Source organism: Oncorhynchus keta, chromosome 21 (assembly GCF_023373465.1).
Source record: "Oncorhynchus keta strain PuntledgeMale-10-30-2019 chromosome 21, Oket_V2, whole genome shotgun sequence".
NCBI classification, from domain to species: domain Eukaryota; kingdom Metazoa; phylum Chordata; class Actinopteri; order Salmoniformes; family Salmonidae; genus Oncorhynchus; species Oncorhynchus keta.
This window is the reverse complement of record NC_068441.1, coordinates 49674953-49699912: the sequence shown is the minus strand read 5'-3', so window position 1 is coordinate 49699912 and position 24960 is coordinate 49674953. Positions and strand designations below refer to the sequence as shown.

The 24960-nt window shown below is 48.0% G+C and overlaps 1 protein-coding gene across 9 annotated transcripts in view; it reads right to left on the bottom strand.

Moving 5' to 3' along the window:
- dock3 (dedicator of cytokinesis 3) overlaps positions 1-24960 on the bottom strand; it is a 532012-nt gene that overhangs the window by 386417 nt on the left and 120635 nt on the right. For all 9 annotated transcript variants that reach the window (XM_052474129.1, XM_052474134.1, XM_052474126.1 and 6 more), the window contains exon 2: positions 752-835. In XM_052474129.1, the coding sequence (XP_052330089.1) occupies positions 752-835 (84 nt within the window). The remainder of the gene's footprint in view (positions 1-751; positions 836-24960) is intronic.

Genomic DNA, 24960 nt, shown 5'->3' with positions numbered 1-24960 from the left:
GTCAGGGAGGCTATGGAGTCAGGGAGGCTATGGAGACAGGGAGACTATGGAGTCAGGGAGGATACGGAGTCAGGGAGACTGTGGAGTCAGGGAGGTTGTGGAGTCAGGGAGGATATGGAGTCAGGGAGGCTCTGGAGTCAGGGAGGATATGGAGTCAAGGAGACTATGGAGTCAGGGAGGTTCTGGAGTCAGGAGGATATGGAGTCAGGGAGGATATGGAGTCAGGGAGATATGGAGTCAGGGAGACTATGGAGTCAGGGAGGATATGGAGTCAGTGAAATATGGAGTCAAGGAGGTTGTGGAGTCAGGGAGGATATGGAGTCAAGGAGACTATGGAGTCAGGGAGGATATGGAGTCAAGGAGACTATGGAGTCAAGGAGACTATGGATTCAGGGAGGCTATGGAGTCAGGGAGGATATGGAGTCAGGGAGGCTGTGGAGTCAAGGAGGCTATGGAGTCAATGAGCCTATGGAGTCAGGGAGGATATGGAGTCAAGGAGACTATGGATTCAGGGAGGATATGGAGTCAAGGAGACTATGGAGTCAGGGAGGATATGGAGTCAAGGAGACTATGGAAGCAGATCGTTTCTTCAATATCTGAACTGTCTATAGGGGTTATAGCTTGTCAGAGAAGGGCTTGTGCAACAACGACTACTAAACCTCCAGAGAACATGAGAACACGAGAGTGTTGCAGTGAACATGTGAACACCAGAGTACAGTACTGTCTATTAAATACTGTGGAACTGACTTACCTTCACATTTCTCCAGTATCTGAATTGTCTCTCCTATCTCCAGAGACAGACCCTGCGTCACGATCCCTCGAAACGTGCAGATCACTGAGGGAAAGAAGAGAGAGAAGCAGGGATGAGTTTTCAGATGACAAACAGGTACCAGCGAAGGAAGAATTACATGGTAGAGTTGCATGGTAGAGGTACAATTTTTTAATTTTTTTTTAAATTATCCAGTCGGATAAACACTCCAAACAGTCTACCCGACCGCTCGGAGGCGTCCACATGGTCCTAAAGCACACCGTTGCCTCGTTTTGTATCACATTCCAATGATATATCACACTGTAACCCTGGGGCAGAGAAACCCTTCATCCTATTTACACTGTAACCCTGGAGCAGAGAAACCCTTCATCCTATTCACATTGTAACCCTGGGGCAGAGAACCCCTTCATCCTATTCACACTGTTACCCTGGGGCAGAGAAACCCTTCATCCTATTCACACTGTAACCCTGGGGCAGAGACACCCTTCATCCTATTCACACTGTAACCCTGGTGCAGAGAAACCATTCATCCTATTCACACTGTAACCCTGGTGCAGAGAAACCATTCATCCTATTCACACTGTAACCCTGGGGCAGAGACACCCTTCATCCTATTCACACTGTAACCCTGGTGCAGAGAAACCATTCATCCTATTCACACTGTAACCCTGGTGCAGAGAAACCATTCATCCTATTCACACTGTAACCCTGGGGCAGAGACACCCTTCATCCTATTCACACTGTAACCCTGGGGCAGAGAAACCCCTATTCACAAGGTAACCCCGGGGCAGAGAAACCCTTCATCCTATTTACACTGTAACCCTGGAGCAGAGAAACCCTTCATCCTATTCACACTGTAACCCTGGGGCAGAGAACCCCTTCATCCTATTCACACTGTTACCCTGGGGCAGAGAAACCCTTCATCCTATTCACACTGTAACCCTGGGGCAGAGACACCCTTCATCCTATTCACACAGTAACTCTGGGGCAGAGAAACCCTTCATCCTATTCACACAGTAACCCTGGGGCAGAGAAACCCCTATTCACAAGGTAACCCCGGGGCAGAGAAACCCTTCATCCTATTTACACTGTAACCCTGGGGCAGAGAAACCCTTCATCCTATTCACACAGTAACCCTGGGGCAGAGAAACACTATTCACACAGTAACCCTGGGGCAGAGGAACCCTTCATCCTATTCACACAGTAACCCTGGGGCAGAGAAACCCTTCATCCTATTCACACAGTAACCCTGGGGCAGAGAAACACTATTCACACAGTAACCCTGGGGCAGAGAAACCCTTCATCCTATTTACACTGTAACCCTGGGGCAGAGAAACCCTTCATCCTATTCACACAGTAACCCTGGGGCAGAGAAACACTATTCACACAGTAACCCTGGGGCAGAGAAACACTATTCACACTGTAACCCTGGGGCAGAGAAACCCTTCATCCTATTCACACAGTAACCCTGGGGCAGAGAAACACTATTCACACAGTAACCCTGGGGCAGAGAAACCCTTCATCCTATTCACACTGTAACCCTGGGGCAGAGAAACCCTTCATCCTATTCACACTGTAACCCTGGGGCAGAGAAACCCTTCATCCTATTCAAACTGTAACCCCGGGCAGAGAAACCCCTATTCACACAGTAACCCCGGGGCAGAGACACCCTTCATCCTATTCACACTGTAACCCTGGGGCAGAGAAACCCCTATTCACACTGTAACCCTGGGGCAGAGAAACCCCTCATCCTATTCACACTGTAACTCTGGGGCAGAGAAACCCTTCATCCTATTCACACTGTAACCCTGGGGCAGAGAAACCCTTCATCCTATTCACACTGTAACCCTGGGCAGAGGAACCCTATTCACACAGTAACCCTGGGGCAGAGAAACCCCTATTCACACTGTAACCCTGGGGCAGAGAAACCCTTCATCCTATTCACACTGTAACCCTGGGGCAGAGAAACCCTTCATCCTATTCACACAGTAACCCTGGGGCAGAGAAACCCCTATTCACAAGGTAACCCCGGGGCAGAGAAACCCTTCATCCTATTCACAATGGAACCCTGGGGCAGAGAAACCCTTCATCCTATTCACACTGTAACCCTGGGGCAGAGAAACCCCTATTCACAAGGTAACCCCGGGGCAGAGAAACCCTTCATCCTATTCACACTGTAACCCTGGGGCAGAGAAACCCTTCATCCTATTCACACTGTAACTCTGGGGCAGAGAAACCCCTATTCACACTGTAACCCTGGGGCAGAGAAACCCTTCATCCTATTCACAAGGTAACCCCGGGGCAGAGAAACCCTTCATCCTATTCACACTGTAACCCTGGGGCAGAGAAACCCTTCATCCTATTCACACTGTAACTCTGGGGCAGAGAAACCCCTATTCACACTGTAACCCTGGGGCAGAGAAACCCTTCATCCTATTCACACAGTAACCCTGGGGCAGAGAAACCCCTATTCACACCGTAAACATGGGGCAGAGCAACCCCTATTCACACAGTAACCCTGGGTCAGAGAAACCCCTATTCATAGAGCAAGTGTAGAGGTTTGGTGGCTCTCTGTGGATTGGTAGGGCATGTTAGTGTGACACTGGCAGTCGGTTAAGCCGCTCGATGGTTTTGTTATCTCAGCTCCAGAGACAAAGCAGCAGTAGTTCTACTATGGAGGTCCAGTCACATCATACTGTAACCCAGAACAACATCACTGTCACTGACATAGTCACTCTATCAGCCCCACTGACAGGAACAGGCTGGGGCTGGTGGTGGCCTCTTTCTCTGTTCTCTGTTCTCTGTTCTCTGTTCTCTGTTCTCTGTTCTATGACCTCTCTCCCTTTCTTTCTCTCTCTCTCTCTCACTATTTATCCCACTCTACTCTCTCTATCTCTCTCCCCCTCTCTCTCTCTCTTTCTCTCTCTCTCACCCCCCCCTCTCTCTCTCTCTCTCTCACCCCCTGGCCTGTACCCTCTCTCTCTCTCTCTCTCTCTCTCTCTCTCTCTCTCTCTCTCTCTCTCTCTCTCTCTCCCTCTCTTTCTCTCTCACCCTCTGGCCTGCATCCCCCTTCTCTCTCTCTCTCTCTTTCTCTCTCTCTCTCACCCCCTCTCTCTTTTCTCTCTCTCACCCCTGGCCAGCATCCTCTCTCTCTCCCCCTGGCCAGCATCCTCTCTCTCACCCCTCCCCCTCTCTCGCTCACCCCCCTCTCTTTCTCTCTCTCACCCCCAGGCATGCATCCTCTCTCTCTCTCACCCCCCTCTCTCTTTCTCTCTCTCACCCCCCCTCTCTCTCTCTCACCCCCCCCCCACCTCTCTCTCTCTCACCCCCTGGCCAGCATCCTCTCTCACCCCCTCTCTTTCTCACCCCCTCTCTCTCTCTCACCCCAGGCCTGCATCTCTCTCTCTCTCTCACCCCCTCTCTTTCTCTCTCACCCCCCCCCTCACCCCTCTCTTTCTCTCTCTCACCCCTGTGCATCCTCTCTCTCTCTCACCCCCTCTCTCTTTCTCTCTCTCACCCCAGGCCTGCATCCTCTCTCTCTCTCACCCCCACCTCTCTCTTTCTCTCTCTCACCCCCCCACTCTCTCTCTCACCCCCTCCTCTTTCTCTCTCTCAGCCCCTGGCCTGCATCCTCTCTCTCTCCAGATTAGTGATTCCATGGCTGCCTGCATCAAGCTAAACCCAATACTGGGAAGTGGGCATGCCCTGTCCTCTAATGATGATTCTAGTATATTATAGGACCAGATTAGTGGGCAGACTGAGATACAGACATAGGCAAACCATAGGCAGGGGTGGATGGAATCCATTAGAATATAGAATAGCTGAAGAGCTTTGTTTATGAAATGGCAGTCTATTAGCGTAACTGCAAAGTGTTAGTATTGTGTTGTGTTCCATTAAGAAACATTTTTCTAGATCCTATGGAATACAGAGAGGATTGTTGCCAGATAGACCATATCAAAGGGAATAATAAAAACATTTGAGTCGTGAGTCGTGTGTGTTGGGATTGTGTTGTTGTTGCCAGTGTTGTGCGGAGTCATCACATGGAACCATTAAACCAAGAGTTCTGTCCCTGGCTGTTCTTTCTGTTCTGGATGCAGAATGTTTGTGGTGTTACTAAGCAACATGCTTCTGAAGCAGAATACAGAATGAAGAACAGAGATTAGAGTCTGGCTCCTCCTACTGACACCCTGCATTCCACCAGTCAGGACATCACCAACATACAGGTCTGTATTATTACACCTGTATAGCTAGCCGCTCACACACACACACACACACACACACACACACACACACACACACACACACACACACACACACACACACACACACACACACACACACACACACACACACACACACACACACACACAGACATACACACAGACACACACACACACCTGGTCGGTGTCAGTGTTCTTAATGTTTTGTATAGTCGGTGTAGCTCGACGTCAATATTCAGCATCAGTCAAAAAAACACACGACACACTCCCAATACCACACTCCCAATACCACACTCCCAATACCACACTCCCAATACCACACCCCAATGCCACACTCCCAATGCCACACCCCCAATGCCACACCACACTCCCAATGCCACACTCCCAATGCCACACTCCCAATGCCACACTCCCAATGCCACACTCCCAATACCACACTCCCAATGCCACACTCCCAATGCCACACTCCCAATGCCACACTCCCAATGCCACACTCCCAATGCCACACCCCCAATACCACACTCCCAATGCCACACTCCCAATGCCACACCCCCACTCCCAATGCCACACTCCCAATGCCACACTCCCAATGCCACACTCCCAATACCACACTCCCAATGCCACACTCCCAATGCCACACCCCAATACCACACTCCCAATGCCACACTCCCAATGCCACACTCCCAATGCCACACTCCCAATACCACACTCCCAATGCCACACTCCCAATACCACACTCCCAATGCCACACTCCCAATGCCACACTCCCAATGCCACACTCCCAATGCCACACTCCCAATACCACACTCCCAATGCCACACCCCCAATACCACACTCCCAATGCCACACCCCCAATACCACACTCCCAATACCACACTCCCAATGCCACACTCCCAATGCCACACTCCCAATACCACACCCCCAATACCACACCCCCAATACCACACTCCCAATACCACACTCCCAATGCCACACTCCCAATACCACACTCCCAATGCCACACTCCCAATGCCACACTCCCAATGCCACACTCCCAATACCACACTCCCAATGCCACACTCCCAATGCCACACTCCCAATGCCACACTCCCAATACCACACTCCCAATGCCACACTCCCAATACCACACTCCCAATGCCACACTCCCAATACCACACTCCCAATACCACACCCCCAATACCACACTCCCAATACCACACTCCCAATGCCACACTCCCAATGCCACACTCCCAATACCACACCCCCAATACCACACTCCCAATACCACACTCCCAATGCCACACTCCCAATGCCACACTCCCAATACCACACTCCCAATACCACACTCCCAATGCCACACTCCCAATGCCACACTCCCAATACCACACTCCCAATGCCACACTCCCAATACCACACTCCCAATGCCACACCCCCAATACCACACTCCCAATCCCATGCCACACCCCAATACCACACAATACCACACCCAATACCACACTCCCAATGCCACACTCCCAATGCCACACTCCCAATACCACACCCCCAATACCACACTCCCAATGCCACACTCCCAATACCACACTCCCAATACCACACTCCCAATACCACACTCCCAATGCCACATTCCCAATGCCACACCCCAATGCCACACTCCCAATGCCACACCCCCAATACCACACACTCCCCCACACACTCCCAATACCACACCCCCAATGCCACACCCCCAATGCCACCACACCCCCAATGCCACACCCCCAATGCCACACTGCCACACCCAATACCAAACTCCCAATGCCACATTCCCAATGCCACACTCCCAATACCACACCCCCAATGCCACACTCCCAATGCCACACTCCCAATGCCACATTCCCAATGCCACACTCCCAATACCACACTCCCAATGCCACACTCCCAATACCACACTCACCACATCCCAACCACACTCCCAATGCCACACTCCCAATGCCACACTCCCAATGCCACACTCCCAATGCCACACTCCCCACACTCCCAATGCCACACTCCCAATGCCACACTCCCAATACCACACTCCCAATACCACACTCCCAATGCCACACTCCCAATGCCACACTCCCAAATACCACACTCCTGCCACACTCCCAATGCCACACTCCCAATGCCACACTCCCAATGCCACACTCCCATTACCACACTCTCAATACCACACTCCCAATGCCACACTCCCAATGCCACACTCCCAATGCAACACTCCCAATACTCCCAATACCACACTCCCAAAGCCACACTCCCAATACCACACTCCCAATACCACACTCCCAATGCCACACTCCCAATGCCACACTCCCAATGCCACACTCCCAATACCACACTCCCAATACTCCCAATGCCACACTCCCAATGCCACACTCCCAATACCACACTCCCAATACTCCCAATGCCACACTCCCAATGCCACACTACCAATACCACACTCCCAATACTCCCAATGCCACACTCCCAATACCACACTCCCAATACCACACTCCCAATACCACACTCCCAATGCCACACTCCCAATGCCACACTCCCAATAACACACTCCCAATCCTCCCAATACCACACTCCCAATACCACACTCCCAATGCCACACTCCCAATGCCACACTCCGAATGCTACACTCCCAATACCACACTCCCAATGCCACACTCCCAATGCCACACTCCCAATGCTACACTCCCAATGCTACACTCCCAATACCACACTCCCAATACTCCCAATGCCACACTCCCAATACCACACTCCCAATGCCACACTCCCAATGCCACACTCACAATACCACACTCCCAATACTCCCAATACCACACTCCCAAAGCCACACACCGCAATACCACACTCCCAATACTCCCAATACCACACTCCCAATACCACACTCCCAATGCCACACTCCCAATGCCACACTCCCAATACCACACTCCCAATACTCCCAATGCCACACTCCCAATACTCCCAATACCACACTCCCAATATCACACTCCCAATACCACACTCCCAATGCCACACTCCCAATACCACACTTCCAATGCCATACTCCCAATGCCACACTCCCAATGCCACACTCCCAATGCCACCCCCAATACCACACTCCCAATACCACACTCCCAATACCACACTCCCAATACTCCCAATACCACACTCCCAAAGCCACACTCCCAATACTCCCAATACCACACTCCCAATACCACACTCCCAATGCCACACTCCCAATACCACACTCCCAATACTCCCAATGCCACACTCCCAATACCACACTCCCAATGCCACACTCCCAATACCACACTCCCAATACCACACTCCCCCAATACTCCCAATGCCACACTCCCAATACCACACTCCCAATACCACACTCTCAATGCCACACTCCCAATGCCACACTCCCAATACCACACTCCCAATGCCACACTCCCAATGCCACTCTCCCAATGCCACACTCCCAATAACACACTCCCAATACTCCCAATACCACACTCCCAATACCACACTCCCAATGCCACACTCTCAATGCCACACTCCCAATGCCACACTCCCAATAACACACTCCCAATACTCCCAATACCACACTCCCAATACCACACTCCCAATGCCACACTCCCAATGCCACACTCCCAATACCACACTCCCAATACCACACTCCCAATACCACACTCCCAATACCACACTCCCAATGCCACACTCCCAATACCACACTCCCAATGCCACACTCCCAATACCACACTCCCAATACCACACTCCCAATACCACACTCCCAATGCCACACTCCCAATACCACACTCCCAATGCCACACTCCCAATACCACACTCCCAATACCACACTCCCAATACCACACTCCCAATACCACACTTCCAATGCCACACACACAGGATTAAAAGCATAGAAAGAATCCAAACGTATCATCTGCCGTCTGTGTTCTCCTGTTCAGACGTCAGACAGAGAGCAGTCTGTGTTCTCCTGTTCAGACGTCAGACAGAGAGCAGTCTGTGTTCTCCTGTTCATACGTCAGACAGAGAGCAGTCTGTGTTCTCCTGTTCAGACGTCAGACAGAGAGCAGTCTGTGTTCTCCTGTTCATACGTCAGACAGAGAGCAGTCTGTGTTCTCCTGTTCAGGCGTCAGACAGAGAGCAGTCTGGTGTTCTCCTGTTCAGCCACGTCAGACAGAGAGCAGTCTGTGTTCTCCTGTTCACACGTCAGACAGAGAGCAGTCTGTGTTCTCCTGTTCAGCCACACTCAGACAGAGAGCAGTCTGTGTTCTCCTGTTCAGACGTCAGACAGAGAGCAGTCTGTGTTCTCCTGTTCACACGTCAGACAGAGAGCAGTCTGTGTTCTCCTGTTCAGACGTTAGACAGAGAGCAGTCTGTGTTCTCCTGTTCAGACGTCAGACAGAGAGCAGTCTGTGTTCTCCTGTTCAGACGTCAGACAGAGAGCAGTCTGTGTTCTCCTGTTCATACGTCAGACAGAGAGCAGTCTGTGTTCTCCTGTTCAGACGTCAGACAGAGAGCAGTCTGTGTTCTCCTGTTCATACGTCAGACAGAGAGCAGTCTGTGTTCTCCTGTTCATAAGTCAGACAGAGAGCAGTCTGTGTTCTCCTGTTCAGACGTCAGACAGAGAGCAGTCTGTGTTCTCCTGTTCAGCAGTCTGTGTTCTCCTGTTCGTCAGACAGAGAGCAGTCTGTGTTCTCCTGTTCATACGTCAGACAGAGAGCAGTCTGTGTTCTCCTGTTCACGTCAGACAGAGAGCAGTCTGTGTTCTCCTGTTCATAAGTCAGACAGAGAGCAGTCTGTGTTCTCCTGTTCATACGTCAGACAGAGAGCAGTCTGTGTTCTCCTGTTCAGACGTCAGACAGAGAGCAGTCTGTGTTCTCCTGTTCAGACGTCAGACAGAGAGCAGTCTGTGTTCTCCTGTTCAGAGAGCAGTCTGTGTTCTCCTGTTCATACGTCAGACAGAGAGCAGTCTGTGTTCTCCTGTTCATACGTCAGACAGAGAGCAGTCTGTGTTCTCCTGTTCATACGTCAGACAGAGAGCAGTCTGTGTTCTCCTGTTCAGACGTCAGACAGAGAGCAGTCTGTGTTCTCCTGTTCAGACGTCAGACAGAGAGCAGTCTGTGTTCTCCTGTTCATACGTCAGACAGAGAGCAGTCTGTGTTCTCCTGTTCAGACGTCAGACAGAGAGCAGTCTGTGTTCTCCTGTTCATACGTCAGACAGAGAGCAGTCTGTGTTCTCCTGTTCAGACGTCAGACAGAGAGCAGTCTGTGTTCTCCTGTTCAGACGTCAGACAGAGAGCAGTCTGTGTTCTCCTGTTCAGACGTCAGACAGAGAGCAGTCTGTGTTCTCCTGTTCAGACGTCAGACAGAGAGCAGTCTGTGTTCTCCTGTTCAGACGTCAGACAGAGAGCAGTCTGTGTTCTCCTGTTCAGACGTCAGACAGAGAGCAGTCTGTGTTCTCCTGTTCAGACGTCAGACAGAGAGCAGTCTGTGAGGGCATTTAGTGTTCTGATTTACCAAGCCTGACTACATGATGCAATTTGCACTTCTACTTCAAAAGCTTTGGGTTAATATTTCATGTTCTTGTGGGGAAACACTTCGCCACAGAAGTACTGCTGTAAACATTTAAAGGACCAGTGACTAGTTAAGGATCATATCACCTCCACCCTACCTGACACCCTAGACCCACTTCAATTTGCTTACCGCACCAATAGATCCACAGATGATGCAATCGCCATCACACTGCATTGTCCATTGACTATATTCAACACCATAGTACCCTCCAAGCTCATCATTAAGCTTGAGGCCCTGGGTCTGAACCCTGCCCAGTGCAAATGGGTCCTGGACTTTCAAACGGTCCGCCCCCAGGTGGTGAAGGTAGGAAACAACACCTCCACTTTGCTGATCCTCAACACAGGGGCCCGTGCTCAGCCCCCTCCTGTACTCCATGTTCACCCATAACTTTGTGGCCACACACACCTCCCACTCAATCATTAAGTTTGCAGACGACACAACAGTAGTAGGCCTGATTACCAACAATGATGAGGCAGCCTACAGGGAGGAGGTGAGGCCCTGGCAGAGTGGTGTCAGGAAAATAACCTCTAACTCAACGTCAACAAACTGAAGGAGCTGATTATGGACTTCAGGAAAACAGCAGAGGGAGCCCCCTGCCCTCCAAGACACCTACAGCACCCGGGGTCACAGGAAGGCCAACAATATCATCAAGGACAACAACCACCCCGAGCCACAGCCTGTTCACCCTGCTATCATCATTTTGCTACACCCGCAATAACATCTGCTAAATATATGTATGTGACCAATAGCATTTGATTTGATTTGATTTGGACACAATCTGTGAATAATTTAATACATGGACATTTCGGTGGTTCATTACTAGGAGAATACATCACATCGAAATATCCTAAGTGAGATGTGTAGACGGTATGGTATATACGATAATATTGCTTTGGTTGAGACAGGCAGCACGGCATTAAAACTGAATCAACAACATTCAGGGGGAGGTAGATACATATATTTATGTTTTAAAGAGAGAGCACTAGAGACTGAGAGAGACAGAGAAAGAGAGAGAGAGCGAGAGAGAGACAAGTGACATCAAAAGTATCGTTTGAAGCATATTTTGCGGCTATACATTGTTTTTTTAACATTTACAATATTTACAGACATTTGAATAAAACAGGCTTATATGCCATTTTGGGTTCTGATGGGGTACGGCGGTTGAACAAAACTCATGAGGCATTTATAAGTTGAATTCTTTAAGAATAAATGAGTAGTCTTATTATATCATTCATGTATGTGTACAAAAATGTGGACTGCCCCTTTAAAGAACTCTAAACATGATGTATTTCATCCTAAACCCTTGGAGAGTTACACAATCACAAAAACAACTAAATCAATATGGGTACAAATACTCTACTGTGGGTTTATGCCTCCGGGGGTTAGCTTCTGTCAATGCTAATAATATTGTCAGTTCTCTCTGATTTTATTCAAAGGCAGAATTTACATTTTCTCAGTACGTCATATGTTGTTTTACATCATGATAAAAATATATATATATATATAGTGCATTGTGAATCTTGAACACTAGATGGCAGTATATCTGGTACATACAGAACAACAATGTGATTCAAAAAATACTGACTATCAGCCCATTCATACCGTAGGCCTGTGATGTAAACTGCCTTGTATTTGTATAACTGAACGTGCTACGGGTGGGTTTAACTATGAATGTTTAATAACGTCAGGACATACAGTAGCAGTCAAACGTTTGGACACACCTACTCATTCAAGGGTTTTTCTTTATTTGTACTATTTTCTACATTGTAGAATAATAGTGAAGACATCAACACTATGAAATAACACATATGGAATCATGTAGTAACCAAAAAAAGCTTTAAACATATCAAAATGTATTTTAAGTTCGAGATTTTTCAAAGTAGCCACCCTTTGCCTTGATGACAGCTTTTCACGCTGATGGCATTCTCTCAACCAGCTTCATGAGGTAGTCACCTGGAATACATTTAAATTGACAGGTGTGCCTTGCTAAAAATGTATTTGTGGAATTTCTTTCCTTCTTAAATACGTTTGAGCCAATCAGTTGTGTTGTGACAAGGTAGGGGTGTTATACAGAAGATAGCCCTATTTGGTAAAAGTCCAAGTACATATTATGGCAAGAAGAGCTCAAATAAGCAAAGAGAAATGACAGGCCATCATTACTTAAGGGCATGTATTTGCCTGTTGTTTTGGCATGACTATTTATCACCAGAATAAATATGGTTTTCCTTAAACCTCTGCTCTCTACGCCTGACTCCTCACCCACCACTCCTAGTTCCGTAACACATATACAGGATACTACCCTCCACAACATAACCTTTACTATGTCACCAGGACATATATACAGGATACTACCCTCCACAACATAACCTTTACTATGTCACCAGGACATATATACAGGATACTACCCTCCACAACATAACCTTCACTGTGTCACCAGGACATATATACAGAATGCTAACCTCCACAACATAACCTTCACTGTGTCACCAGGACATATACAGAATGCTAACCTCCACAACATAACCTTCACTATGTCACCAGGACATATACAGGATACTACCCTCCACAACATAACCTTCTCCACGCATCGCGCCGACAGAAACAAACACCTTTCTGGTAAGAAGAGGGGCGGGGGCGTATGCCTTATGACTAACGAGACATGGAAGAAATGAAAGAAACATACAGGAACTCAAATCGTTCTGTTCACCTGATTTAGAATTCCTCACAATCAAATGTAGACCGCATTATCTACCAAGAGAATTCTCTTCGATTATAATCACAGCCGTATATATCCACCCCCAAGCAGACACATCGATGGCTCTGAACGAACTTTATTTAACTCTTTGCAAACTGGAAACCATTTATCCGGAGGCTGCATTCATTGTAGCTGGGGATTTTAACAAGGCTAATCTGAAAACCAGACTACCTAAATTTTATCAACATACCTATTGCGCAACCAGGGGTGGAAAAACCTTGGATCATTGTTACTCTAACTTCCGCAACACATATAAGGCCCTGCCCCGCCCCCCTTTCGGAAAAGCTGACCACGACTCCATTTTGCTGATCCCTGCCTACAGACAGAAACTAAAACTAGAGGCCCCCACGCTGAGGTCTGTCCAACGCTGGTCCGACCAAGCTGACTCCACACTCCAAGACTGCTTCCAGCACGTGGACTGGAATATGTTTCGTATTGCGTCAGATAACAACATTGACGAATACGCTGATTCGGTGTGCGAGTTCATTAGAACGTGCGTTGAAGATGTCGTTCCCATACCAACGATTAAAACATTCCCTAACCAGAAACCGTGGATTGATGGCAGCATTCGCGTGAAACTGAAAGCGCGAACCACTGCTTTTAATCAGGGCAAGGTGTCTGGTAACATGTCCGAATATAAATAGTGCAGCTATTCCCTCCGCAAGGCTTTCAAACAAGCTAAGCGTCAGTATAGAGACAAAGTAGAATCTCAATTCAACGGCTCAGACACAAGAGGCATGTGGCAGGGTCTACAGTCAATCACGGACTACAGGAAGAAATCCAGCCCAGTCACGGACCAGGATGTCTTGCTCCCAGGCAGACTAAATAACTTTTTTGCCCGCTTTGAGGACAATACAGTGCCACTGACACGGCCTGCAACGAAAACATGCGGTCTCTCCTTCACTGCAGCCGAGGTGAGTAAGACATTTAAACGTGTTAACCCTCGCAAGGCTGCAGGCCCAGGCGGCATCCCCAGCCGCGCCCTCAGAGCATGCGCAGACCAGCTGGCCGGTGTGTTTACGGACATATTCAATCAATCACTTGTGAAGCGTATTATGTGAGCTTACTCAGAAACACTCAAATGAACTAGTATAGACCTATTATTTATCGATTTAATCTTAGACTTTTATAGCCTCCTGGATTCAGACCTACACTCCCAAGTTATCTTGTTGGGGCGAGTGACTCTTTGAACTTACAATGGCTAGCCCCAAGTCGTTTATGCTATTTGCCTCATGACTCCTCCATGCTTTGTTGACTATGAACTTGGTTGTTTATCGAACCGTGGGACAGACTATGTTTGTTCCCACACTCGGGACTCCGACTCTCGATTGGTTACACCAACTCTTGGCCTTCCATCCTATTCCAACCACCTCTCGCCAAGCTTTGTATTCATGTTACCTGATGAAATTGCTGAACAATATGATTTTGTTGCCATCTGATGCAAATTCAAATGACATAAATAAATCTCCACTGCAGAGCTCTCCTTATCCTCTGCCGTGCCCTGATTGTATTACTGCTGATGATATCTTGAAATGTACATGTACACCCTGGCCCATCTACTGTTGCTAGTTCTAATTCTGACTTGTACTCTGATATCTGTTTCACAAATTTCTGTTCTCGTAAAAGCCTGGGTTTTCTGCACGTTCAGACTAGAAGATGATTACCTAAAATTGATCATTTGAATGTGTGGGTTCACAGCAGTCTCCTCATCTCTTCACCCCAGTCTCCTCATCTGAGTCTGCTCTTGGGTTTCCCTGTTCCACTCCGCGTAACAGGATCACCTTCAGTGCTTGGTTGTCTCCACCAAGTCTGTCCCCAAACAATTTGATTTGTTGGTTTTAAGTATTACATTTTCAAATAGCTCTTTGTTGACTGTTGCTGGGTGTTATTGCCCCCCATCAGCATCGGCCTGTAACGCCCCGCCCTTGGGCACTAAGGATGGAGAGCGGGAGCAGGCGTGACAGTACCCCCCTCCCCATCTAAGGGCACCACCCGGCGTCCCACCTGGGCAAGCCTGACGGGCCGGCCGAGGCATGGGCGCTGGACAAGTCGGCAGGGGTGTAGAAGCCCGACGAACCATCAGAGGAGTGGGAGTCTAGTGAACCAGCTGAGGCGTGGGAGCCTGATGATCTGGTTGAGGCGTGAAGCCTGATGATCCCGCTGGGACATAAAACCCTGAAGATCGGGCTGAGAAATGACGTTGGATGAGAGCCTGCCGAGCCAACCGGGGCAAGGAAACTTCTCAAGCCAGCTAGGGCGTGAAAGCCATGAATCGCTGATGCGTGTGACGAGGAAAGCAGGTGTGCGTAATGATGTTTGCAGGACTGCGTAGTGCAGGTCAGCCTGGCGCTCGTAGGGAGAGCAGGAGCAGGTGTGACAAAGGTATGACTCCAAACACCCAGAAAAGGCTTCTCTCCTTGATGTTATCTCACAAATGATCCTGATAAATATCAGTCTGGTGTTTTCTGTAATAACCTTAGTGATCACTGTTTTACAGCCTGTGTTCGTAATGTCTGCTCAGTGAAACAACCTGTCCTGATGTGTCATAGACGCTTGCTAAAAAACTTTAATCAGCTTGATCCCCTCTATCGAACAAGCTTAAACCTTCTTGTTTTTTCTTTTTTTTTCGGTGGTATTGTTAATAAACACCCCCTCATAAAGAAAATGATAATTAAAAACAAGTTCCTGGTTTGACTGTGATCTGGCAGAGTTACTCCTCAAGAATTCCATTTGGCACATGCATACTCAGGCTGTCTGGCTCTCGTTCAGGCAAATGAGATACAAGTATACTCAGGCTGAATGGCTGTCGTTCAGGCAAATGAGAAACAAGTATACTCAGGCTATACAGAAGGCCAATATTATAGTTACTTTAAGGTTGCAGTTCTCTCTCTGTGGGTCTAACCCCAATAAGTTCTGGAAGACCTGCAGAATAAACCCTCCTCCTCACAGCTGCCCATGTCCCTTAATGTTGATGATGTGGTCGTTAATGAGAAGGAGCACATGGCTGAGCTCTTTAATCACCACTTCATTAAAGCCAGGATTCCTATTTGACTCAGCCATGCCTCATTGCCCGTCCAAAATGTCCTCATCTAGCCCTGATGCTCCTCCATCTCCCACCCTGTCTAATGGGACTAGCCCTGATGCTCCTCCATCTCCCACCCCGTCTAATGGGACTAGCCATGATGCTCCTCCATCTCCCACCCCGTCTAATGGGACGAGCCATGATGCTCCTCCATCTCCCACCCCGTCTAATGGGACTAGCCCTGATGCTCCTCCATCTCCCACCCCTTCTAATGGGACTGGCCGTGATGCTCCTCATATCCCACCCCTTCTAATGGGACTGGCCGTGATGCTCCTCCATCTCCCACCCCGTCTAATGGGACTAGCCCTGATGCTCCTCCATCTCCCACCCCGTCTAATGGGACTAGCCCTGATGCTCCTCCATCTCCCACCCCGTCTAATGGGACTAGCCCTGATGCTCCTCCATCTCCCACCCCGTCTAATGGGACTGGCCCTGATGCTCCTCCATCTCCCACCCCGTCTAATGGGACTAGCCCTGATGCTCCTCCATCTCCCACCCCTTCTAATGGGACTATCCCTGATGCTCCTCCATCTCCCACCCCGTCTAATGGGACTAGCCCTGATGCTCCTCCATCTCCCACCCCTTCTAATGGGACTGGCCGTGATGCTCCTCATCTCCCACCCCTTCTAATGGGACTAGCCCTGATGCTCCTCCATCTCCCACCCCGTCTAATGGGACTAGCCCTGATGCTCCTCCATCTCCCACCCCTTCTAATGGGACTAGCCCTGATGCTCCTCCATCTCCCACCCCGTCTAATGGGACTAGCCCTGATGCTCCTCCATCTCCCACCCCGTCTAATGGGACTAGCCCTGATGCTCCTCCATCTCCCACCCCTTCTAATGGGACTGGCCGTGATGCTCCTCCATCTCCCACCCCTTCTAATGGGACTGGCTGTGATGCTCCTCCATCTCCCACCCCTTCTAATGGGACTAGCCCTGATGCTCCTCCATCTCCCACCCCGTCTAATGGGATTAGCCCTGATGCTCCTCCATCTCCCACCCCGTCTAATGGGACTAGCCCTGATGCTCCTCCATCTCCCACCCCTTCTAATGGGACTAGCCCTGATTCTCCTCCATCTCCCACCCCTTCTAATGGGACTAGCCCTGATGCTCCTGCATCTCCCACCCCGTCTAATGGGACTAGCCCTGATGCTCCTCCATATCCCACCCCGTCTAATGGGACTAGCCCTGATGCTCCTCCATCTCCCACCCCGTCTAATGGGACTATCCCTGATGCTCCTCCATCTCCCACCCCGTCTAATGGGACTATCCCTGATGCTCCTCCATCTCCCACCCCGTCTAACGGGACTATCCCTGATGCTCCTCCATCTCCCACCCCGTCTAATGGGACTAGCCCTGATGCTCCTCCATCTCCCACCCCGTCTAATGGGACTAGCCCTGATGCTCCTCCATCTCCCACCCCGTCTAATGGGACTAGCCCTGATGCTCCTCCATCTCCCACCCCGTCTAATGGGACTGGCCCTGATGCTCCTCCATCTCCCACCCCGTCTAATGGGACTAGCCCTGATGCTCCTCCATCTCCCACCCCGTCTAATGGGACTAGCCCTGATGCTCCTCCATCTCCCACCCCGTCTAATGGGACTCGCCCTGATGCTCCTCCATCTCCCACGCCGTCTAATGGGACTAGCCCTGATGCTCCTCCATCTCCCACCCCGTCTAATGGGACTAGCCCTGATGCTCCTCCATCTCCCACCCCATCTAATGGGACTAGCCTTGATGCTCCTCCATCTCCCACCCCGTCTAATGGGACTAGCCCTGATGCTCCTCCATCTCCCACCCCGTCCAATGGGACTAGCCCTGATGCTCCTCCATCTCCCACCCCATCTAATGGGACTGGCCCTGATGCTCCTCCATCTCCCACCCCGTCTAATGGGACTAGCCCTGATGCTCCTCCATCTCCCACCCCTTCTAATGGGACTGGCCGTGATGCTCCTCATCTCCCACCCCTTCTAATGGGACTAGCCCTGATGCTCCTCCATCTCCCACCCCGTCTAATGGGACTAGCCCTGATGCTCCTCCATCTCCCACCCCATCTAATGGGACTGGCCCTGATGCTCCTCCATCTCCCACCCCGTCTAATGGGACTAGCCCTGATGCTCCTCCATCTCCCACCCCTTCTAATGGGACTGGCCGTGATGCTCCTCATCTCCCACCCCTTCTAATGGGACTAGCCCTGATGCTCCTCCATCTTCTAATGGGACTAGCCCTGATGCTCCTCCATCTGCTCCACCACCCCGTCTAATGGGACTAGCCCTGATGCTCCTCCATCTCTCCCTAATGGGACCCCTGATGCTCCTCCATCTCCCACCCCTTCTAATGGGACTGACCCTGATGCTCCACCATCTCCCACCCCGTCTAATGGGACTAGCCCTGATGCTCCTCCATCTCCCACCCCTTCTAATGGGACTAGCCCTGATGGTCGTTTCTCTTTTTCTCCTGCCCCGCTACAAGGTTTCTCCCTGCAGACGGTCACTGAGTCTGAGGTGCTAAAGGAGCTTCTTAAACTTGACCCCAAACAACATCTGGGTCAGATGGTTTAGATCCTTTTTTCTTTAAGGTCACAGCCCCTATCATCACCAAGCATATCTCTGAGCTTTTTAACCTGTCTCTCCTCTCAGTGGAGGTTCCCAGTGCTTGGAAGGCAGCCACTGTGCGTCCTTTATTTAAATGGGGAGATCAAGCTGATCCTAATTGTTTATAGGCCAATTTCTATTTTGTCCTGTTTATCAAAAGTGTTGGAAAAACGTAATAATCAACTGACTGGCTTTCTTGATGTTTATAGTGGAATGCAGTCTGGTTTCTGCTCAGGTTATAGATGTGTCACTGCAAGGTTCTAAATGATGTCACCATTGCCTTTGATTCTAAGCAATGTTGTGCTGCTATTTTTATTAACTTGGCCAAAGCTTTTGATATGGTAGACCATTCCATTCTTGTGGGCCGACTAAGGAGTATTGGTGTCTCTGAGGGGTCTTTGGCCTGGTTTGCTAAGTACTTCTCTCAAAGAGTGCAGTGTAAAAAGTCAGAACATCTGCTGTCTCAGCCACTGCCTGTTACCAAGGGAGTGTCCCAAGGCTTGATTCTTGGCCTCACGCTCTTCTCAATTTACATCAACAACATAGCTCAGGCAGTAGGAAGCTCTCTCATCCATTTATATGCAGATGATACAGCTGGACCCTCCTGGGATTTTGTGTTAAACGTTCTACAACAAAGCTTTCTTAGTGTCCAACAAGCTTTTTCTGCCCTTAGCCTGGTTCTGAACACCTCCAAAACAAAGGTCACGTGGTTTGGGAATAAGAATGCCCCTCTCCCCACTGGTGTGATTACTACCTCTGAGGGTTTAGAGCTTGAGGTAGTCACCTCATACAAGTACTTGGGAGTACGGCTAGACAGTACACTGTCCTTCTCTCAGCACATATCAAGGCTGCAAAATAAAGTTACATCTAGACTTGGTTTCCTCTATCGTAATCGCTCCTCTTTCACCCCAGCTGCCAAACTAACCCTGATTCAGATGCCCATTCTGTCACGAATATTACCGAAGGTGACTCCCCTTCTTGTTCGGGTGGCGCTCGGCGGTCGTCGTCGCCGGTCTACTAGCTATCGCCGATCCGTTCTGTGTTCGTTTAGTTTTGTCTAATTGGTAGCACCTGTTTCTAGTTTGGTTGTTAGGATAGGGTATATATAGTCTGTTTAGCCCGCTTCTGTTTCGTGCGGGCTTGTTCGTCTGTTATGTTGGTTGAGTGCATTTTGTTTGCATTTTGGGTTTCACGCTGTCCGTTTATATTTCTGTTCATTTGTGTTTTCACTTTGTACATGTTGTGTTTCCGGGACATTAAAGCGTGTTGTTTTGCCCACATCTTTGCTCTCTGCGCCTGACTCCACACCTCTTCACTCATTACTGTGACACATTCTACCCAGATTCTGGAGTCGTAATATATAGAGGTCAGGGTGCTCTCGAGCAGCTAAATGTTCGACCATCAGATTTGCCACCAATGCTCCTTATAGGACACATCACAGCACTCTATACTGTAAACTGGTCATCTCTGTAAGCCCATCGCAAAGTCCACTGGTTGATGCTTATTTATTAAACCTTCTTAGGCCTCACTCCTCCCTATCTGAGATATCTACTGCAGCCCTCATCCACCACATACAACACCCGTTCTGCCAGTCACATTCTGTTAAAGGTCTCCTAAGCACACACATCTCTGAGTCGCTCCTCTTTTCAGTTCGCTGCAGCTAGTGACTGGAACGAGCTGCAAAAGACACTTAAACTGGACAGTTTTATCTCCATCCCTTCATTCAAAGACTCAATCATGAACACTCTTACTGACAGTTGTGGCTGCTTCACGAGATGTATTGTTGTCTTTACCTTGTTGCCCTTTGTGCTGTTTACTGTGCCCAGTGATGTTTGTACCATCTTGTGCTGCGACCATGTTGTGTTGCTACCATGTTGTTGTCATGTTGTGTTGTCACCATGTTGTGTTGCTACCATGTTGTTGTCATGTGGTATTGCTACCAGTCTGTACTGTCATGTGTTGCTGCTTTGCTATGTTGTTGTCTTAGGTCTCTCTTTATGTAGTGTTGTGGTGGCTCTCTTGTCGTGATGTGTGCTTTGTCTTATATAAAACATTTTTATCCCAGCCCCCGTCCCCCGCAGGAGGTCTTTTGCCTTTTGGTAGGCCGTCATTGTAAATAAGAATTTGTTCATAACTAAATTGCCTAGTTAAATAAAGGTAAAAATGTCAATAAAATGTAAAAAAACCCTGATGTGACAAACATTAATTGGGGATAGGGCTGTTTACTGCCCCCTCTGGAGTAATTGCGTGCCCATAGTAAACAGAATTTATTTTCGTCAAAAGTTGCTAATATATGCAAATAAAAAATATTATTGAATAGAAAACACTCTAAAGCTTCTAAAACCGTTTAAATTATGTCTGTATGTAAAGCAGAACTCTCAGGGCAGTCATTCTCCCAAACTCTCTCTTGTCATCAGAAAAGTTGGCCCAACTTTGACGTCATCGCCCCCACCCTTCCCAAGCACCTACAGGTCTGGGAACAGTCTCTGTCTTCAGCGCGATGTCTGCTTCCAATGGGGCTTCTCATTGTGAGAATCACGCGCTCACAAGAGTTTTGGCGGCCGAAACCTTTCGGTCAGAAAAAACAGGTTACTATAATAATAATAATAATAATATATGCCATTTAGCAGACGCTTTTATCCAAAGCGACTTACAGTCATGTGTGCATACATTCTACGTATGGGTGGTCCCGGGATCGAACCCACTACCCTGGCGTTACAAGCGCCATGCTCTACCAACTGAGCTACAGGACCACAAGTTGGGCCAACTTTTCTGTACTCTCATGCGCGCTCTGCTCCGGTCCTGTCTTTTTTCCAAGATCGATTAATAATAATAATAATAATATATGCCATTTAGCAGACGCTTTTATCCAAAGCGACTTACAGTCATGTGTGCATACATTCTACGTATGGGTGGTCCCGGGGATCGAACCCACTACCCTGGCGTTACAAGCGCCATGCTCTAGGATTAAACGGTGCCTGTGTTTCTGTTTGTTCTCAAAATTGCTGTACACCTTTATAACATGTTAAAGCTTGATTATGAACTTAGTTTGACAAGTTTAGTCGACATATAATATGTAATTTCAACGTTTTGGTGCGCATCCACTTGACTTTTGGCTACATTTCAACCGAAATGTGTCTGTTTGAGAACCGAAAGACACAGACTGCAAAACTAAACGCTGTTTTTGGTAAGTATAATTCCTTCCAGGTCTTCTGATGGAAGAACAGCAAAGGTAAGGGAATATTTATGTGGTAAATTTGGGTTTCTGTGGACTCCAAGATAGAGGAGCCATAATGCTACTTTTTGAGCGCCGACTCATAGTATAGCCTAGTGAACGAAACCTGTAACGTTAAAAATAAATGTAACACAGCGATTGCATTCAGAAGAAGTATATATTCCTATATATATGTAGAACATGCATATTTAGTCAAAGTTTATGATGTATATTCCTTGTTAGCTGACGTTATCTGCCGGAGCTATCGTCATTTCTCAGGACATTTGAGTAGCATTTTTTGAACGATGCATCATTGTAAACAGAGATTTATGGATATATATAGCATATTATTGAAAAAACATAAATGTACTGTGTAACATGTTATATTACTGTCATCTGATGAAGATTTCAAAAGGTTAGTGAAATTATTTTTCTTTTAATCCTGCGTTTGTTGATTGCATATTTTTTCAACTTGGCTATGCAAATTAGCTGTGTCTTCGGTGGTGGTTTGACGTAAATATGTGCTATGTTTTCGCCGTAAAACATTTTAGAAATCTGACTTGCTGGGTAGATAAACAAGGTGTTTATCTTTCATTTGAGCCATTGGACTTGTTAATGTGTGGAGGTTAAATATTTTTAGGAATATTTTTGCGTTCCATGCGCCACCTTCCAGCTGAACGTGGGGGGGGTCCCAAATTGGAACCCTAATCTCCTTCTGGTTAATGGATCTGCTAAAAGTTTGAATAGAAGCAGTAGTTATCCCATATTAGTTATAATGAGCATGTCAACAGAACAGCTGCTAACGTTACCAGTACTTCCTTCATTAATTCATCCTTACAGAGTCTCCCAGCCCCTCTACTCTGCTAAATACCTACAGGCACTAAACCAAACCACTTAGGAGGAAAACACTCAGCTAGTTTGTTGGAGCAGAAAATCCTCTCAAGAAAGACACATATTTATCCCCTTACACCGTGTCCATGGTAACCACTGTGTGTTGAACACACTTTAGTGTGTTGTTTGTTTATTTCTCATCAGTGAAGAATAATACTCAACAACAAATGTATCACAAGCACAGTACACACCACTATTTTGCCTTTACAAAGGTACTGTACAAAGTACAAAGTATTTCTGAGTATTTGTTTGAAACTAGAGCCTTTTTATCATTCAAGACGCAAATCAGAAAAAACATGCTTCCCCTAAAAACTCTGGTTCCTTTCTTCCCTCTATTATCTGGACATCCTGCCCATTTTTACATGAATAAACTAGACAGCGTGGACCCTGTGGAAGATACTGGACAGTGTGGGCCCTGTGGAAGATACTGGACAGTGTGGGCCCTGTGGAAGATACTGGACAGTGTGGGCCCTGTGGAAGATACTGGACAGTGTGGGCCCTGTGGAAGATACTGGACAGCGTGGGCCCTGTGGAAGATACTGGACAGCATGGGCCCTGTGGAAGATACTGGACAGTGTGGGCCCTTTGGAAGATACTGGACAGCGTGGGCCCTGTGGAAGATACTGGACAGCGTGGGCCCTGTGGAAGATACTGGACAGCGTGGGCCCTTTGGGAGATACTGGACAGCGTGGGCCCAGTAGATTAAATTGATTAAAACTGCAGCCCTACATCCATCAAGTGCATGCACACCCTGTACTAGCATGAACACATGCACACCCTGTACCAGCATGAACACATGCACACCCTGTACCAGCATGAACACATGCACACCCTGTACCAGCATGAACACATGCACACAAACAGACAGGTGCACACAGACACACCCACCATACTAGAACGCATAGACAGCGTTGATGTTTGCCTGTTCTCCTATGCTGGTTCTATGTTTTTCTGTTGAGTACAAATACCACAGTCTCAGAGAGACACAAATTCCCCTTCTTCTTTAACTGGGGTGGATAATACAATGATACTAGGATACATTGATATAATTAATGTGTGTGTGTGTTATCTGATCCTAGATCTGTGGTTAGGCACTGGTGGTTGGTGGAGGTAGGGGTGTGAGTCTCAGAGAAGAAAAAGAAGTAGAAGAAGAAGAAGAAGTAGAAGAAGAAGTAGACGTAGATTAAGAAGTAGAAGAAGAATTAGAAGAAGAAGAAGTAGAAGTAGGAGTAGAGGTAGAAGAAGAAGAAGTAGAAGGATAAGTAGAAGAAGAAGTAGAAGAAGATGTAGAAGATGAAGATGAAGAAGAAGAAGTAGAAGAAGAAGAAGTAGAAAAAGAGGTAGAAGAAGAAGAAGTAGAAATAGATTAAGAAGTAGAAAAAGAAGTAGAAGAAGAAGTAGAAGAAGTAAAAGAAGAAGTAGAAGAAGAAGAAGAAGAAGTAGAATAAATAGAAGAAGAAGTAGAAAGTACAACAATATTACTGTATTGTCCAATTGTACACAAGGTACAACTGAAATGTAATTTCCTCAATGAGGTTGTGACATGAAGACAGCCAGACAACAGCTGAGAGTGAATTCAATAAAGTATGAAGAAGAATGCAGTACTATGCAGTAGCGTGTGGTAGAGTACACTAGCTTGATAACGCCTTGATCACACCGATACCGTCATTGCGTTTTGGTACACCATTTCCAATGGAACGCTACGCTTGCCTTGCAGCATTGTGCTGCAGAGGGAGTTGCAGACACGGATATAGCCAACGTATGCATCCAATTGTATGTTTTAATAGTTTTTATCTCACCTTTATTTAACCAGGTAGGCCAGTTGAGAACACCTTTACTTAACCAGGTAGGCCAGTTGAGAACACCTTTATTTAACCAGGTAG